The 18,327-nt window shown below is 46.2% G+C and overlaps 1 protein-coding gene across 4 annotated transcripts in view; it reads left to right on the plus strand.

Annotated features, from left to right (window-relative positions):
* The window catches only part of PTPRB (protein tyrosine phosphatase receptor type B), a 113,303-nt gene that overhangs the window by 68,286 nt on the left and 26,690 nt on the right, over positions 1-18,327 (plus strand). For all 4 annotated transcript variants that reach the window (XM_073900661.1, XM_073900660.1, XM_025882866.2 and 1 more), the window contains 7 exons: positions 388-657; positions 4,054-4,317; positions 6,103-6,366; positions 7,109-7,390; positions 11,843-12,121; positions 12,691-12,840; positions 15,017-15,260. In XM_073900661.1, the coding sequence (XP_073756762.1) occupies positions 388-657; positions 4,054-4,317; positions 6,103-6,366; positions 7,109-7,390; positions 11,843-12,121; positions 12,691-12,840; positions 15,017-15,260 (1,753 nt within the window). The remainder of the gene's footprint in view (positions 1-387; positions 658-4,053; positions 4,318-6,102; positions 6,367-7,108; positions 7,391-11,842; positions 12,122-12,690; positions 12,841-15,016; positions 15,261-18,327) is intronic.

Consider the following 18,327-nt stretch of genomic DNA (forward strand, 5'->3'; position numbering starts at 1 on the left):
CTCTTGGGAATGAAAGTCTAAACATAATTCAACCATCCAAACTATATCCACTGAATGTAAATTTGTTCAGTATCTTCCACTTTCTAGATACATACATATGAATCACTTTGCATATTTATTAGTGTCACTTTCACTAATTTTTCTACTTGTTTGACTTCAAGATCCTGTCTAACTTCAGAGAAAAAAAATGGAGAGTCAAAGTACAGATAATCCAGGCCACGAAATGCTCTCTCCTAAGGGCACGTGGGAAGTATTTATGCAACACGAGGGGAGTGGTGGCATCCTCTTCTCTCTGCAGTTGATTTCAAGTTTTTTCACCTGCTTTCTCAGTTGGTTTACCCTAAGTGAGGGAGCCGGACAGCACTCACTTCTCTTCTTCCTTTGCAGTCCCAGCATCGGTCCAGGGAATAATTGCCGACAATGCATACAGCAGTCATTCCTTAATGGTAAGTTGGCAAAAAGCTGTTGGCGTGGCAGAAAGGTACGAGATCCTGCTTCTAAACGACAAGGGGATCCTTCTGAGTAACACATCAGAGCCAGCCGCCACCAAGCAGCACAAATTTGAAGACCTAACGCCAGGAAAGAAATATAAGATACAGATCCTAACTGTCAGCGGAGGGCTCTTCAGCAAGGAAGCCCAGACTGAAGGCCGCACAGGTAATCTGCACAGCTCATTGCTTCACCCCAGATCCCCCCTTGGGTGCTATTCCTTCAGAGCCTCAGGGTCAGAGGGATGAAGCCACACTGGGGATGACAGCTGTTTCTTGACACAGTAGGGACATTCACTGTGATTTACCACTTCCACATCAGTCAGCCTCTTAATACGGGCTTCAGACTACCCTACTCCAAGTTAGATATACTGTTAAAATCTACTGCTGCTGTGTGATAAATTACCACCAACTTAGCGACTTCAAACAACACCAGTTTATTATCTTACAGTTCTGGAGGTCAGAAACTGAAAGTGGGTCCTATGGGGCTAAAATCAAGGCATCAGGTATCAGCAGGACTGTGTTTCTCCTAGAGACTTTAGCAGGAGATCCTCTCCTTGCCCTTTCCAGCCTCCAGAGGCCACTTGCATTCCTTGGCCCATGCCGCCTTCCAGCAATAGCATCGTTCCAACCTCTGTGTATGTCGCCATATCTCTCTCTCTACTGCCTCCCTCTTCCATCTTTTCAGGACTCTCGTGATTACATTGGTCACCACCCGGACAATCTAGCCTAAGCTCCCTGCCTGGAGATACTTAACCTAATCACATCTATAAGGTCCCCTTTGCCGTGTAAGGTAACATATTCCCAGGTTCTGGGGATTAGGACATGGACGTCTCTGGGGGTCATTATTCAGACAACAACACTGGTCAAATTGATGACTTCCTCATTAAGGAGCTAGGTCTGAAAGGGGTGGGGGGGTGATGCTGACAGAGACATAAAGATGAACTAGGCATGCTTTGTCCTGGAAAAGCTGGCTGACTGTGGTGGAGACAGACACATAGACAAAGGATGGCAGTACATTGTGAGAAGGACTGTATAGAAGAAAGGAATGTCCAACATCAAGAGGAGCGCCGAGGTCAAGTGGAATTGGGAGGTCTTCATAAAACTCATCTTTCAGTACTATCCTGAAGGATGAAACAATTCTGCACGTGGAGAGAAGATAGAAGGACACCCGGTGCAGACAGATTGTCCTGTGCCAAGATGGGAAGATGTGAGAGGACCAGTGAGAAGCTGTGGGTGGATGAAGTATGGGGGGCGCCAAGGAGAGGTGAGGCTGGAGATGCAGATTGGGGCCAGGTTAGAGAGTACCTAGCACGCCTTCCTTGGGAGTTTGTTTTTCATCTTGTAAGCCGTGAGGAGACCACACAGGGTTTTCAGCCAGAGAAAGAGTGTTTCGTCATAAAAATTTGTACCTTAAAAAGATTAATCAGAAGCCACGGGGGAGAGATTGAATGGAGAAGAGACTCACTCATTAAGTCATTTGTCACTGAGCACCTACTGTGTGCTAGGCACCTTTCTAAATGCTGGATACCAGAAGTAAGTAAAACAAAGCCTGATGGTCATGAAGCTCATATTCTAGTAGGGAAGAAAGGCAACAAACACAATAAATAAGGAGTGTAGTAGGTTAGATGGTGGTGAATACCAAAGAGAAAATTAGATCAGGAAAGTGGAGTAGCCAGTGTTAGAGGCTTACAATTTTGGATAGTACAGTCCTCAGAGGTTTTGTCGAAAGGTGATATCTGAGTAGACATCTGAAAGAAAGGAGAAAAAGGGTTATGCAGGTATTTGGGGGAAGAGTATCCCCAAGCAGAGCAAACAGCAAGGCAGAGACTCTGAAGCAGGAGCGTGTCTGGCCTGTTGGACCGGTAAAGAGACCAGTATAGCTGGAGCAGAGTGAGAACAGAGAGGGGGGATGTGGTCAGAAAGGTAGTTGGGGTCATAAGATGATTGCAGTTATAGAAATGATAAGGGTCAAAAGCTAAACTGCCACGGGGACCCTGATGAAGAATAGTAGATATAGTCAAGAAACATTTCTTCATTAGATAAGCTGGCACTTGGTGTCTGAGTAGAGTACAGAAGGAAGAACAGAAGATTCCGGAGTTGCTACCTGGGCATCTAGCAGAAGATGATGCCGTTAACTGAGGTAAGAGAAGCAGGAGGAGGCCGTGTCAAGGAGAAATGGACAGGGTTCAGTTCCGTACTGTGTTTGAGATGTCTGAGTGACTTGCAGGGAGAGATGATCGTAGGTAATTGAAAATATGCCCCAAGCTCAGAAGAGTGAGCTGGAGATAAATATTTGGACAAAAATTCTAGTTAAATCCATGTCTTAGTCTGTTTAGGCTGCTGTAAGAAATAATACCATACACGGGGTGGTTTAAGTAACAAACATGTATTTCTCACAGGTCTGGAGGCTGGAAGGCCAAGATCAAGGCACCAGCAGATTCAGGGTCTGGTGAGGGCCCATTTTCTGGTTCATAGATGGCATCTTCTTGCTGTGTCCTCACATGGTAGAAGGACGAGAGAGCTCTCTGGGGTCTCAGATATAAGGGCACTACTCCCATTCAGGTGGGCCCCACCCTCATGACCTAATCACCTCCCAGTGGCCACATCCCCTAATACCATCCCCTTGGGGGTTAGGTTTCAACATATGAATTTGGGGGTGCAGAGGGATGTAAACATTCAGACCATCGCAATCCATAAAGTGAATGAGATTGGGTGCTCAGCTTGTGTTACGGAGTATGAAAGGAACAAAGGATAGAATGATGGGAAATGTCAACTTGTAAGGACCTGGCGCGAGGAGAGGGAGAAAGTAGAAGAGGAACCGTTTGGAGTGGAGGGAGGAGAACCCAGGAGAGACAAAGGCAGGTGTCCTAGTCTGTTCCCACTGGTAGCCCAAGACTTTTGGGGCATTGACAGCACCCGTGCAAACAGTTTGGCAGCAGGTCATTTCTGGGGGTTCCTGATCACTTTGACAACAGGTGCCCCTGAAGGCCAAGAAGGTCATCGAATCCCAAGGTCAATCTTTAAAAAAAAAAAAAATGGCTTTGGCTTTTTCTCTTCCTTCTCTTTCCTTGATCCCTGAATCGAATCTCTCCCTTCTGCCTGCTTTCTCTTTCTTTCCCCCTTCTCTTCCCTCCCTGCTGCCCTCACCTCCATGGGCCATTCCTTAGCTTTCAGATGGCACTCAGAGATAGTTTTTTGATCTCTGATCTAGCTCTTAGTGTTAAGAAAACAATTAGTCACACAGGTCAGATTAACATTTATTTCATACCCAAAAAACATCTTTGAAGATAATTTCCCATTCCTGGTTTTCTTTGTTCTCTTGTGGGTTTTGGAGGAGTTTTTTTGGTTTTGGTTTTGGTTTTTTTCATTAACAGTTTCAGCATCAGTCATGTACAAAATTCAGTCTTCTCTGCTTTGGGGTCTCCATGAAGTCGATATTTTCTGAAGGCAGAGACCATGTGTTTTGAGCTGCTATGGAGTGTGTCCCTGTGGGCCTCGGGCCTGGGCTGTGTCAGGGGGGCATGCCGAAACTCAGTCTCACTCTCTCGCTTGACTTTTCCAGTCCCGGCAGCTGTCACCAACCTGAGGATCACGGAGAACTCCACCAGACACCTGTCCTTCAGCTGGACCACCTCAGAAGGGGAGCTCAACGGGTACAACATCTTTCTGTACAACCCAGATCGAACGCTTCAGGAGAGAGCTCAGGTTGACCCACAAGTCCAGAGCTTCTCTTTCCAGAACTTGCTACAAGGCCGAATGTACAAAATGGTGATCGTAACTCACAGTGGGGAGCTGTCTAATGAGTCTTTCATATTCGGTAGAACAGGTAAGGCCCAGACCCAAGCAGGAGTGTAGAGCGGGGAAATTGTCTCAGTATTCACTGGCTTTTCTGTGATGTGTCCTTCGTTTCCTATTCTATATACGATCTAGCTCTGTATGAACCTTGTGACCTTCAGGCTTTTTGACCCTAAATCAGGCCTTTGATTCTGTACCAGAATAGCTTTTGCACCAGCTTCTGCTCCCACTCGTGGACATCATAGGGTTTGGTGGAAAAATGAGTCTGGCTCCTCTTTGTGCCAGCAGACTGCCACAAGAGGGTTGTAACCCACTGTGGCTCCATTCAAGCCGTGCCCCGCGGGTTCCTACAAGGTGTGCGTGGAGGGGAGGGCAGGCCCCGAGAAGGGCTGCTGCGCGAAGGACCAGGCCGTGGGTGCTGAGCCACAGAAACACAGCACAGCATGAACTGAACACAAAGCACTACAGGAAAATGAGAGACAGAGAGAGAGACATCTCTCTGGGCTGCCAATGAGAAACGGAATTGACTCTTTTTCCGTACTTTGAGTTCATTATCTCATTTTTCTATTCAGTTATTTTTCTTTTCTCATTTGACAATAGTTTTTCAGAGCTTTGTAGGCGGGACACGGGGCTCACTGCTGGACTCTGACTGTGAACAGTGCCGATGAGGCCCCTGACCCGTTGAGCTCACATTAGCGCAGGGTGGGGCAGGGGGAGGGGGCAGACAGCAGATTTTTAGGGGAGAGGACTTGGAGACACCTTCGAATCTATGAAAGGAAGAAACAACATGCTGTGACGGAGAGACTTGACAGGACAAGATACTACTTTAGACAGAGAAAGCATTTCAGCTGAGCCCTGCAGGTGAGGGGAGCCCTGCATCCCAGGTGCCCAACAGAAGATCTCAGTGCATTTTGGGGAAGGGAATGAAAATAAGCAACAGATCCAGATCCGCCTAGACCCTGAGTAGAATTGCCTCAGTGTTACCACTTCCAGGGCGATCTGCCCTCTGCCTATCTTCCCTTCTCTGCTCATTAATGTTTAAAGTTCCTCCATCAAGAGACAACAGTCTTCACTCTCCAGAGAATAACGAAGCTTACGTACCCACGGGACAGGTGCCAGTGTGACTAAGTTACACAGGGGTAGCCGTGACTGTTAACACTCTCTTCCCAAGTGAGGCTCGACTGATATAAATGTGGGTAGGAAAGAGCTGAGGGAACTGAGAGCCTATGAGAGGGCAGGGGTCAGGGGGGTGGGGAGCAGAGAGACCGGGGCAGGGGGGTGAAGGGGTGAGGGGCCTGGTCAGTGAGATGGGCCAGCCTGGAAGGGGACCAGTTTTAATAAATCATTTCTGAAGATCATTTTAGATGCTCACCAGACTACATGTGGCAAGCATACGGAAGTTGTCACCTAGGGTGCATTTTTTTTTTTTTTTTTAAGATTTTTATTATTTATCTGAGAGAGAGAGAGAGTGAGCGAGAGAGAGAGTACAAGCCAGGGTGAGAGGCAGAAGGAGAAGCAGACTCCCGCTGAGCAGGGAGCCCGACGTGGCTCAATCCCATGACCTGAGCCGAAGGCAGACGCTTAACCACTGACTGAGCCACCCAGCAAGCCCCCATGGTGGTTTGCTTTATTTTAATTTGTACCACATCTCTAGACCACACGCCCCTAAACCCAGGCCCTGAAATACGGGCCACATCTAACTCTACAACGGGGGACTACTCACCTATATGCCCAACATCACACGTATTCTCACCTGTAGGCCAAATGCCTTTGTTTCTAATTCTTGGTCTTAGTAAAGGTTTTCACTGTGTTTAAGTCCCAGCTTCCGTGAGTAACCTCAGAGGATCCAACCGGAACATGACAGACAGTCTCTGGTTCAGCTGGAGTCCAGCCTCCGGGGACTTTGACTTTTATGAGCTGATTCTCTACAACCCCAATGGCACAAAGAAGGAGAACTGGAGAGACAAGGACCTGACTGAATGGCGTTTCCATGGCCTCGTTCCTGGAAGGAAGTACACGCTGTGTGTGGTAACTCACAGTGGGGACCTCAGCAACAAGCTCACGGGGGAGAGCAGAACAGGTAAGAAACCCAGTTGCCAAAGGCTAGTATTGGTGGGACCACATGCAAGATATGGTTCTAATAGGAAGAAAGGAAATCAGTAATGGTGTGCCACGTACTAGCCCCTGAACTTGGGAAGGCATTATGTTACCGTGGATAAAGGAAACAGACCTTATCCACAAACATACCATGAAAGATCTAGGAAAAAGATCTAGGTCCTTAGCTTAGCTCTGCGACTTACCCATGTGAAGCTAGGAAGGTCTTTGAGCATCTCTAAGTCTCAGTTTTCTTATCTGTAAAATAGGGATAATCGTATACATCATCATTGTGTTGCTATGGGCAATGCTTCCCAAATATTTAATTTCCTGGGCATATGCAGATGTTAGTCTGTATGCCACCCTGGGGTCAATGAACAGGGCTATCTGGACATAATTGTCTGTGGACTATAGCCTTCACACCTCAAAATCTAATGGAACCAAGATCTTCACACACATGTAACCCATTTGGGGTCCACTCCTGCTCCACAGAACCCTGGTAAGGAAACTCTGGTTATGAAAATTAAAGAAAATATGCATAAAACATTTGAGGACAGTACCTGACACATAGTAAACACTATAGATAGAAGCTTCTGTTATTAGATTTTCATATGATCTCTTCCTTCAAAGTACATTAAAGCATGTCTGACGTCACTCAGCTCTCTTGTCTGCATATGTTACGGCACAGATGTGTTTATGTGATTTTTTTCATGTTCTCCTACATATAGCCCCAACTCCTCCCAGTCTTATGTCATTTGCTGATGTTACAAACACATCCTTGGCCATCACCTGGAAGGGGCCACCAGACTGGACAGACTATGATGACTTTGAGCTGCAGTGGTCCCCCAGAGATGCAATCACGGTCTTCAACCCCTACAGCAACAGGAAATCAGAAGGACGCATCATATATGGTCTTCGTCCAGGGAGATCCTATCAATTTAGTGTCAAGACTGTCAGTGGTGACTCCTGGAAAACCTATAGCCGACCAATATTTGGATCCGTGAGGACAAGTATGACATGTTTTGCTACTCTTAGTTCTCAGATGGAGGGGGGCGGGAAGTATGTGTTGCGACTTCTTATTCCAGTGAGGCTTGGTTTAAATCCACATTTTTACTTGGGATTGGTTAGATGTGAATTTAGGCAGAAATCAATATAGACTTGTTCATTCCTTCAACATTAACAACAGTGGACAATAAAATTATCTCTGTCCTCATGGAGCTTTCGGTTCAGTGGGAAGTGTGAGGAAGGAAGTATTTGGCTCTATAGAAACTCATGGTAGGGGCATCTGACCCAATACAAGAGAGCTTCCTAGAAGCAGCAGCCTCCAAATCAAAATTTAAGGAAAGGTTAAGATTCACCAGGTAGATATGAGGAAAGAAGTGGAGAATATTCTAGGTAGAGAATAAAATATTCCAAGACCAGGCAGGACAGAGGAACAGAAAGGAGTTTAGTTGACCAGAGCATAAAAGGTGAGGATTAGGAGAATCAGGTCATAAAATGTCTTGAGAACCATGGTAGTGACTTTAACTTCATCCTCAAGCAATTGGAGTCACTGAGGGATTTTCAGCCAAGATATCATAATCAGATTTGCACTGTAAGAAGTCACTCTGGGTACAGTGTGGAGTAGAGACTGAAAGGGGCAAACTAGAAGCAGAGGGATCAGTTAGGACACATGGCTATAAATCCTAAAGATAAAAAATACTTCAACAATGAAATATATATCAGTTTCTTCCCAAGGGCATTTTGGGATAGATAGAACAAACCTCAAAGAAACAAAAGTTTTCAGTATAGGAACATCAATCCAAATATTTATTTTTTCAATAATACCAGTATGTGTAGTTTCTAAGATCAGATCAGATAGTTAGTGGTTATTGATGAAATATATAGTTGAGAATTAGAAATTTAAGCAGGCAGTTGTTTCACCTATTCAGCAAACATTAATGTTACAGTAATTATAACTAGCACTCCGCCTTGTATCCAGAGAGCAGTTTGAAATCAAATAGTTGAGTGTCAAGAGAAATAGGCGAGAAAGAACTAAGAACTTTCATTTACAGCAAGCTCAGGATGGGTTTTTGGTGGCTTATTGTGGGCTATGTGACACAGGTGCTCAATTTAAGAACTCAGTAGAGGCTGGGCTGATCAGATGGCTTCTGGAGTTCTGGATTCTGTCCTGGGTGCTGGAATCTAAGAGAGGTATCTACCAAATGGGGAATGCCTACAAGGAGAGCCACTGGCAATGTTGTGTTTTATGAAGAATGGCTGATGGAACTTTGAGGATTGCATTAGATAGGATTGGGTTTGGTTGTGGGTAACAGGAAACCCAAGATAACAGAGAGTTAAACAACAGAGTTTATAATTCTCATGTAGAATCATTCCACAATTCCATGTCTCGCACATACGCTCCAGCCACAATGAACAACTTGCAATTCCTGATCTTCCACCTTCCCACCCCACTCTGGGTGCCTGGGTTCATAATTTTCTCTGCCTGAAATGCCCCTTTCCCAATATCTTGGTGAGGTGTCATCTCTGCCAGGAATCCTTTGCTAACGCCTACCCAGCAGTAGCTCTGGAAAGTTGTCTAGCACTCCACCCAGCACCTTCTTTCTCCATTTCTTCTGGTACATTCTCCTTTCTACCCTGTATTATGGCCGTTTCGGATTCCTCTCCCTTCCTAGAGGTTAGGTTTAGTGCCTAATTCACTTCCGTACTGTTCATAGTCCCTACAAGAGCACCTTGCACTTAGCAGGTACTTATTTCTTAGTGAATGGGGATATGACCAGAGGTCTTAGAAGACATGTGGGCTTGAGAGGCAGAATGGAGAGGGGGGAAAGCTGAGGAAAGAGGCTGAAGTGAATTTCCATATTGTTCTTTGAGCAAATTATCAGAATGAATATGAATCAGGCAGGGTGTTTCTAAAGACTTGCTCTAAGGCTGAACAGAGAAGGTGTCTTTGGGGTCCAGCTGTGGTTTGGTTTGAAGGAGTTCGAAAGATGAACAAGCAGTTAATGTTTGAAAAGACACAAGTCCTGCTTGCCTCAAAGTCCAATTCCCTTATCCTGAAAAATGTTCAGGTTGATTTTTTTTTCTCAAAATCATTCTTTTCTATACTGTTATGACTTAGCTAAGTATTTTAGACCATGATATGAAACACAAATTCATTCAGTGGCACAAAGATGCCGAGTGTTTCAAAGTCACAATTGTTGAGGACAAAGAGTCCTATGATGAAGGAGAAGGTGTCAGGAGACGGGGGTTGTATGGCAAATCAGAGCAACAGGTGCCGCTCTGTGAGGGATCACTAGGTCTCCGCATAGTTCCTCGAAAAGCACTATGATCTATTCTGCAAGCCGGGGTGGGGGAGGGTACTCGTGCTCCCAGCTGTGCAGGCACACAGGCCCCGTGCTTAGAGGGACCCCACACTCCATTTAATATTCTGTTGTCACCATCTTGAAATCTTAATAATGTTTTGAACGCAGGGCATTGCATTTTCACTTGGCACTGGACCCTGAAAGTTATGTAGCCAGTCCAGTCTACAAGGTTTATGAACAAACATACGTTTTATGTTTTTAAAGATTTTATTTATTTATTTGAGAGAGAGAGAGAGAGAGCACAAGCAGGGGGAGCAGCAGAGGGAGAGGGAGAAGCAGGCTCCCCGCTGAGCAGGGAGCCCGATGTGGGGCTCGATCCCAGGACCCCGGGACCATGACCTGAGCCAAAGGCAGATGCTTAACTGACTGAGCCACCCAGGCGCCCCCAAACATACATTTTAATTTGGGGAAGAAGGGCAGGGGGAGAAAAGAGAAAAGGATGAAATTTGCAGCAGGGACGATAAAGACCCAACAGCGAATTGGAAGGGGTTTCTCCTATTTGGTCAAACTTAACCGTCTTTAGCCCTTTTTTTTTTTTTTAAGATTTTATTTATTTATTTGACAGAGAGAGACACAGCGAGAGAGGGAACACAAGCAGGGGGAGTGGGAGAGGGAGAAGCAGGTGGAGCAGGAAGCCCGATGCGGGGTTCGATCCCAGGACCCCGGGATCACGACCCGAGCCGAAGGCAGAAGCGTAATGACTGAGCCACCCAGGTGCCCCTAACCTTACTTTTTTAAATCTATCCCCATCTTATGCAGCGCTCTGTGAGCCTTTCTGATGGTTTGATGCCATTGATTAGTGCTATCTGAAAATTGTTATTGTATTTTCTGCTGTGGTCGATGAAACAATGGGCAGGCTTTTAAAATTAAGTATTTATCAAGACTTTTGACTCCTGGAATGAAATAAAGTGCTCTAGACCCAGATTGTCAAGTTCTATTCAAGAGCCTGAAGGCTCCTCAGAAATTCCTAGGGACAGGGGCAAGGGAAGAGAAGTCTTAGGGAGGTCACCCCAGCATAGCACCCGTGACCCCCAAGGCACACTTAAAACACAGGACCAGAGCCCCTCTGACTTAACATATTGGGGAACTGAGAACCTTTCTTTTTTAAATGGCTCAGCCGCTAAAATTCAAACTCAAAAACTACTTATGGAAATCACACAGTCTGTCTTCATCGGATGTAATTAGAGATGTAGACCACGTCGCTGGTTGGGGAGGCCTAGAGTTTGGTGAGTAACCTGCATGGTCAGGTCGGCTAGGTGCTTTTCTGTCAGACTGTATCTCTTACTCCTTGTGGAGTCACTCACCCCCACTCATGAGATCATGACTGATCTTCACTGAGTCCCTACTAGGCCAGGCGCTCTGTCGGGCAGAAGAAACTGACTGACCACGAGCACAGGGGGTGGAAGAGCATGGTGTATACAGGGAACCGTCAGCAGTTTAGGTGCCTGGAGGATGGCATGTGAGCAGGGAAGGCAAAAAATGGAAGAGGGGGAGAGGGCCTGGAGAGCCAAGACCTAGAGGGTAACAAGGAAGCAATGACAGGTCTTAATTTTCCCGTAGAGCTAGCATTTACTGAGCAATTACTATGCCAGGCGTGGTTTTCTAGGTGGCTGTGCCTGGTTCAACTCACTGACCCATCACAGTCCCCACAGGAAGTAGGTACTCTTAATTTTCCCACCTTACAAATGTGGCTGCAGACACGGTAACTTGCTCAAGAAGCCACACCTGGTAAACAGAATCTGAATTCAGACAGGCCGAGCTGCCCTTTGAACCTTCTGGCTGCTCAGCCCCACCTTCCATCTGACTTCTGCCCCTTAATTTTAGTGCCCACGCTAAATTTAGTATTTGTGTTTCCGATCACATTGGCACCAGGTGATTTTCTGAAGGGACAGCATTTTAATTTATAATGGTTCTCAAAGTGTGGTCTGGGATGCAGCAATTCCTCAGGAAATCCCTAAGAATTTTTTTTTCCTTGACAAGCAATCCAAATAAATCTTGAGAATTACTGATGTAGATCTCTGGGCCCAAAGGAGCTGAGGAAAAAAAAAAAGTGTGTCTCCCAGAGTTGTGCCCTGTCTGTCCCTCTCTGTCCCGTAGAGCCGGACAAGATTCAAAACCTGCACTGCCGGCCTCAGAACTCCACGGCCATCGCCTGTTCTTGGATCCCTCCTGACTCTGACTTTGACGGATACAGCATCGAATGTCGGAAAATGGACACTCAGGAAGTTGAGTTTTCCAGAAAGCTGGAGAAAGAGAAATCCCTCCTCAACATCATGATGCTCGTGCCCCATAAGAGGTACCTGGTGTCCATCAAGGTGCAGTCGGCCGGCATGACCAGCGAGGTGGTGGAAGACAGCACTATCACAATGATAGACCGTAAGTGTTTCTGGAGGTAATACACCGAGCGAGCCCGGCTCTACGGCAGCCGGTACCGCCGTGTGCGTGGGCACACAGCTCACCTCCTCGTTAGTGAGGCTCGTGGTCACTTGCAAAAGAGAACCTGAAAGCCTCCGGGATGCAGAAACATTTCTTCATGTGTAGGTGAGGCATCCCGGCAGCAAACAAGTGAAATAAATGATCTTCGTGTACTTGAATGAGTTAAGTGTTTCAATACATCACTTTGCCTGATAGAGTTAGAGCTATCGGGGAGCTTCTAGGCAATTCGGTGCTACAGCTTAAGGAAATCCTGCTAAGGAGCTGCCTCTTTCATTATGTTTAATGTGTCTCTGGCAAATCACTTCCTCTGCCTACTTCCTGCCAGGAGAGGAGGAGGAGGTCTTGATTGCACGTTTCAAACACGGACGCGCATGCGCGCGCGCACACACACGCACACACGCACACGCACATCTGGATGTAGGTGAGTGGAGACCTTCATGTCACTGATGGTCGTTTATATGGAAAAGCAGAGTCCTGACTCCCCTGAGTTCCTTCTCCATCCTTTTCAGGGCCCCCTCCTCCACCTCCACATATTCGGGTGAATAAAAAGGATGTGCTAATTAGCAAATCTTCCATCAACTTCACTTTCAACTGCAGCTGGTTCAGCGACACCAACGGAGCTGTGAAATACTTCACGGTGGTTGTGAGAGAGGCTGAGGGTAAGTGATCACAGATTCTCTGCTTCATCAGAGGTCGCCGTGGCGGCTCTGTCTGTGACAAGTTTTGATGAGTAGAAAACTTAATTTTGATAGACTTCTGCCCTATCTCCGCTGGATGCTGGGAGATGTTACAAAAACCTGCTCAAAGGCTCTTTCAGCAGTAAAGCCTGTTATTCACTGGATTTAACTATGAAATGGGTGAATAATAACAATAGCAACTGCAACAATAGCATAAATACCCATCACGTAGAGAGGCTTTGCGACGTGCCAGGCTTGTTGGAAGAGCGTTGATTCTGCAGTGATTTGCACAACCTTCACTGCTCATTCAGTGCTGATGGCTACTTTTTGGTTCTGCCGTCAAGCAGCTGGATGCTTCAGTGTCTTCCCCGCCCCAGTCTCCAACACCTCAAGGAAGCACGCGCTTCCACACCACCCACCGATTCACAAAAAACATTCAAGAGCTAAAAAGAGGGAAAAGATGATCCCAAAAGGCATTCTTCCTTTCTCTACTGAATTTTCAACAGTAAATTTCATTTTCTAGTCGACCAAATTATTCCATGTCTACCTAATTCCTACAGGCCAGGCAGATAACTAGGTAAGAGTTATAACAACGTTGCATACAACCTCAAGTATGATTTTTTAGAGCTTCTTAGGTTGGCATTTGTGAAACCATCTACAGGAGTGTCGTATTTTCCACTGAGGTCTTGTGCCCTGTTCCTCCAAAACAGATGTGTGTGTGTCTGCAGTGGCATATATTTGACGTGTCTTATATTTTCCGAAATTGTTTAAGGTGCTACACATCCCTGGCTGTTTTAACCCATTTGTTGGCAGTGAGAAACTTTAAGCCTGACAAATGCTGGAGGGGTTCCTAGGCTAAACAGTATTTTAGTCTCACAGGGTATCTAATGGTCCATGTGCTTTGACATTTTATTTAATTGTACTGAAGTTGATTATGCATAATTAATTAAATGATGTCAAGGGTCAGGGGTGCATCCCAGATTTCCTTATATCTCATAAATAGATATATTGACTTATATCTACAGATAAGGATTTAAGAGCAAAATCAACAAACTGTGCAGAGATTTTTAGCTTTAATGAAGATGCAGTGAAGATAATGGTTACTACATGAATGTAAGGCAGTAACCAAAAGGAAGCCATACTCCAGCAGGCAGCCTTGTGTTCTCCAGCCCTGTGGATTTCAATTATTGATGTTCGTGGAGATGGGCTGTGCTCCCCTGGTGATCTAAGATAGCAATCCATCTCGTATAAATGTCATTCATAGCATATATGTTCATCCTAAAGGCAACATTCCTTTTCAGTTACTGCCAACAAGGTAATATTTCCAAGACCCACTCATTTTGAACATATTTTATTAAACAAAGAGTCTAGGATGTGGTGAACCCCTACAATACCACCCCTTGAAGTGCATTGTAAATGATATCCTATCTCTATAATATTTACCTTCCTACTTATGCTTTCCTCCAGCCAACATCAAAACGAGTTTGCAGTGCCAAAACACACAGCAGGCTGGGTGGACAGGGAGGGGTTCTGGGAAGCGTGCTGCACGAGGGGCCAAATTCGAGCCAGGATTAAACTGTACTCAAGATAACAGAGAGCTGTACACGGAGCCACAGTCAGACTGGGTGTGGCACGTGGAGCGTGCCTGTGGGTGACGGCTCTGGCCTTGAACTTGATTTCTCTTATCTCTTCCTTATTTCCTAGGTCATCGGGATTTCCTTATTAGCTCAGCTACAATGGTCATTGGCAAGGCAGAGAGCTTATTGAGTGGGTTGACTTTCACAGTGGGGAGTGTCCAACTTTCTCGAGTTCTGGAACACATTTATCGTCTGATGCGATGAGTTAACCGCTCAAACACACATATTTTATTTCCTAGAAAAATGATGGGTATGTGCGTGTGTATATAAACCCATGTACGTGTGTATAAAATGTTGTATACACGCACACTCTATTTTTAATTTTTACTTTAGAAGAAGTGGATTGAAACTAATTTCATTAGGTGACTTTCACCACATCCTTCAAGATCAAAGTGTCTGCCCTTTGGACCCGACTGGAGATGGTGGGAGAGAGGAGGCAGACTTAGAAGCCTAGGGAGAGATCCCTGAGGTCATTGAAGTCATGAGCAAGTCAGTGGCTCACCGTGGGTTTCTCCCTGCAGGCAGTGATGAGCTGAAGCCGGAACAGCAACACCCTCTGCCCTCCTACCTAGAATACAGGCACAATGCTTCCATCCGGATGTATCAGACCGATTACTTTGCCAGCAAGTGTGCCGAAAGTCCTGACAGCAACTCCAAGAGTTTTAACATTAAGCTGGGAGCAGAGATGGAGAGCCTGGGTGGAAAATGCGATCCCAACCAGCAAAAATTCTGTGACGGGCCGCTGAAGCCGCGCACTGCCTACAGGTTAGAAGCATTACCATCATTTTGCAAGAAGGGACATGCTGCAGGAGTGGGGGCTCAGCTGTCTGGGTGCCTGATGCATCTGAGCTCCTGTAGATTACTACCCAGCATTACCACAGGGCTGTGCATGTTCCTGGGTAGTTTATAAAAGCTGTGTTCCTGCCTCCATTCGCAGGTAATGTGTAAAGAAGGCCTTTGGTGTTGTGCAAAAGCTCCAATTCATTACACGAAGAATTGAAGGACCTTAATAGATGGTTCTTTCTCCTCAAACTTCTGTAGTACAATTCAAACAGTTCATTTACCATGTTAATGACTATGAAAATGTCCAAACAGAAAGATTAAGTTTAGGGAGACCCAAGAAAGATAGGGTTTCATCTTCTACTTCTAGTGAGGGCTGACATTACACTTATTTATTTATCTTCTAAGGCATAAAAAGATGAAAGTGCTCTTTGGTCCAGACAGAACTCTCAAAGGCAAAGTCTCCTGCATGTATGGGAGTACCCTTTCCTCCTGCTAGACTGACAGATGAGAAGGAGCAGCCATTTGATTTGGCCCCAGGAAGCAGTACTGAAGCCAGCAGACCCTTCCTGCCACTGGAATTGACAGTGCCCTTGGTCTGCACTGTGCTCCCCGAAAGCAAGTATAAGCAGAGGTACACAGCATCCCCAGCAGAATCCTCAAGAGAAAGAGAATCTCGGCTGCCATCTTGGATATAAGCTGTAGGCATCTGAGATCAGTGCTTCTGCAGAGGAGGTGTTGTCTCTCTTGGGTGTTGGCAGAGCTGACATCCAGTCGGTACGGCAGCCAATGAGGTTCTCTGTGGGCCAGTGTCTATTCTGTTTAGTCGGTGCCCAGGGCTTACTGACTCTTATATATTTTCAATATCACCGCTGAGTCTCTGCAGAGACTTTCCTGCAGGCTCCATAAGGGACGATGACATGGCATCACACCTGAGAGCATCCTCAGCCCCTCCGCAGAATTGACACAGGCAGGCTGAGAGTTTTCCTAACCCAGAGGGCTCACTTTGCAGGTGCTCTGTAGCTATACCTCTGCCCAGGGCTCACCACAAAAGTGCTGTTGCTACCCCCGCCAAGGTGGGCATCTCCACAGGAAACACACACAAACTTATTAGTGACATTTCCTTCAAGAAGAGACCCTATGAGCCAGCCTGAAGGCGGGGAGAGCTCAGACAGAGCAAAGGAGAAAAATGTAAGAGAGAGCAGAATGAGGGAATCCTTCAGTTTCTATAAGAATCAAGAAATGCCTCAGCTCCTGGGTCACATGGGCTCAAGGAAATTTGAGCAAAAATCTCCCAAAGGCTCAATTCGATTTGTGAGTTGGTCAGTGGAGGCTGTTTTTTGTTTGTTTGCTTCCTGAAAGACCGGGAGAGAAGATGACTCCTTCCTCCGTTTAAGAGAGGGGCAGTGAGAAGCTGCAGATGGCTCCTGTCGGGCCCCGAGCCCACCACTCCCGGGCGCCCGCCTTCCCATCCCTAGCAGCTGCCCAGGCCCGGGAGAGCCCGCATGGGGTCCAGGCGTGGCCCCTTAGCCGTGTGACCTTGGAAATGGCATTTCAATTCCCAAACCCTCTCTTCTCTCATCTGCAGAGGATCCCTCAAAACTGGTCATGTCCCTTCTAGATGAAGGTCTTCCAGTGGTCCCCATTCACTTCCAGGAGTAAGTGAAGATTCCAGAGCAGGGCACAGAAAGCCCCCGCCATCGGCGTCCCGCCTGCCTCTCCCGCTTTGCCTCCCACCATCTGCCGCAAGTACGCCCTGCCTTTTGCTCGCCTCACTTCCTTTAAATGTGACATGCCTCTCTTATACCTCTGACCCTCCACACGTTCTTTTCTCTCTATTTGGGGTGCCCTCCCCTCCTTTGACTGGCTGGTACATCCCTTCATACACCTCCAAAACCAGCTCAGCCCTCATCGAGCCCCACGTTACCCACCCCCCGCCCCCGGCACCTGTCAACCCATCAAGCCGCGTTGGGCAGATGGCCCCCACTCCGTTTCCGCAGCAGCGCTCAGACCCTCCATCCCTCCAGTCCTCTACTCACCAACATCTTTTAGCTCTCTGATGAGGGTTACCTGCCCTCTTCATTAGACTATGAGAGTTTGCAGTCTAATAGAGGAGACAAAACAATATGACAAGGACCTGGCCCCCAAGAGGTGCTCATTCAATATTTGTGAAGAAATAAGGGAATGAGCCAAGATGCTCTATGAACAGTTACACATTCTTATTATACCTTAGTCAACTCAGGCCATACTGACTTGCTTTCTAGAACACAGCTCACTGATATTTCTCCACATTTGGTTCAGTCCCGTGAAAAGCATGCCGGGCAGATAATGCTTGGTAAGAGGAGGCCTAGCCTTTCAAAGTAGGTGGGGGAACCTCATGCTAAGCAGTGGCCTGTGTGGCTACTGACCTCTAGCTTAGTGCAGTCAGAATTCTGCCTCTCTCAAGATGACAATTGCCACAGTGACCCTCGATGCTGTCAGGCATCTTTTTTTTTTTTTTTTCCAGAGAGAGAATAGGTACACAGGAGAGAATACAGGGGAAAGAAATAGGATTGAAAAAAAAATGGGAAATGCTAGGTTTAGCTGCTTTGCGAATTTATATTGTCAACGAATGTAATGTGTTCCCAGTTGTTACTGGGTTCCTATTATCTGGGTGTATAATTGGCGTCATTCCATATAGGAAGAGAAAGGGCAGATCGTGATGGGTGCGAGGCAGTTTGGAGGTTAGCAAAGTGCTGATCTGGTTTTGTTTCTATTCTAAATAGAATAGCAATGTGACCATGAGCAGGTAGGCAGCTTCTCTTGACCTCATTTTCCCCAAATGAAGGAAATTGAACCACATGATCTCTAACTTTGTGCTATAGATATCTGATTCTGGACACGTATAAAGTTGAAATCACTACTATCATACATCTGTTTATTAAAATAATCTTATTCGGATACATATACACAGAAGGCATCTGTAAAATATAGGCAGAAATGTTGAAGGACATGAGGGTAAACAAATGCTATCAAGGTTCAAAAGGCTTCTTGAAGGAGGTAACATTTTAGC

The sequence above is a fragment of the Callorhinus ursinus genome, unplaced genomic scaffold, assembly GCF_003265705.2.
Source record: "Callorhinus ursinus isolate GAN/ISIS: 27379988/994484 unplaced genomic scaffold, GSC_fseal_2.0 scaffold14, whole genome shotgun sequence".
NCBI lineage: Eukaryota > Metazoa > Chordata > Mammalia > Carnivora > Otariidae > Callorhinus > Callorhinus ursinus.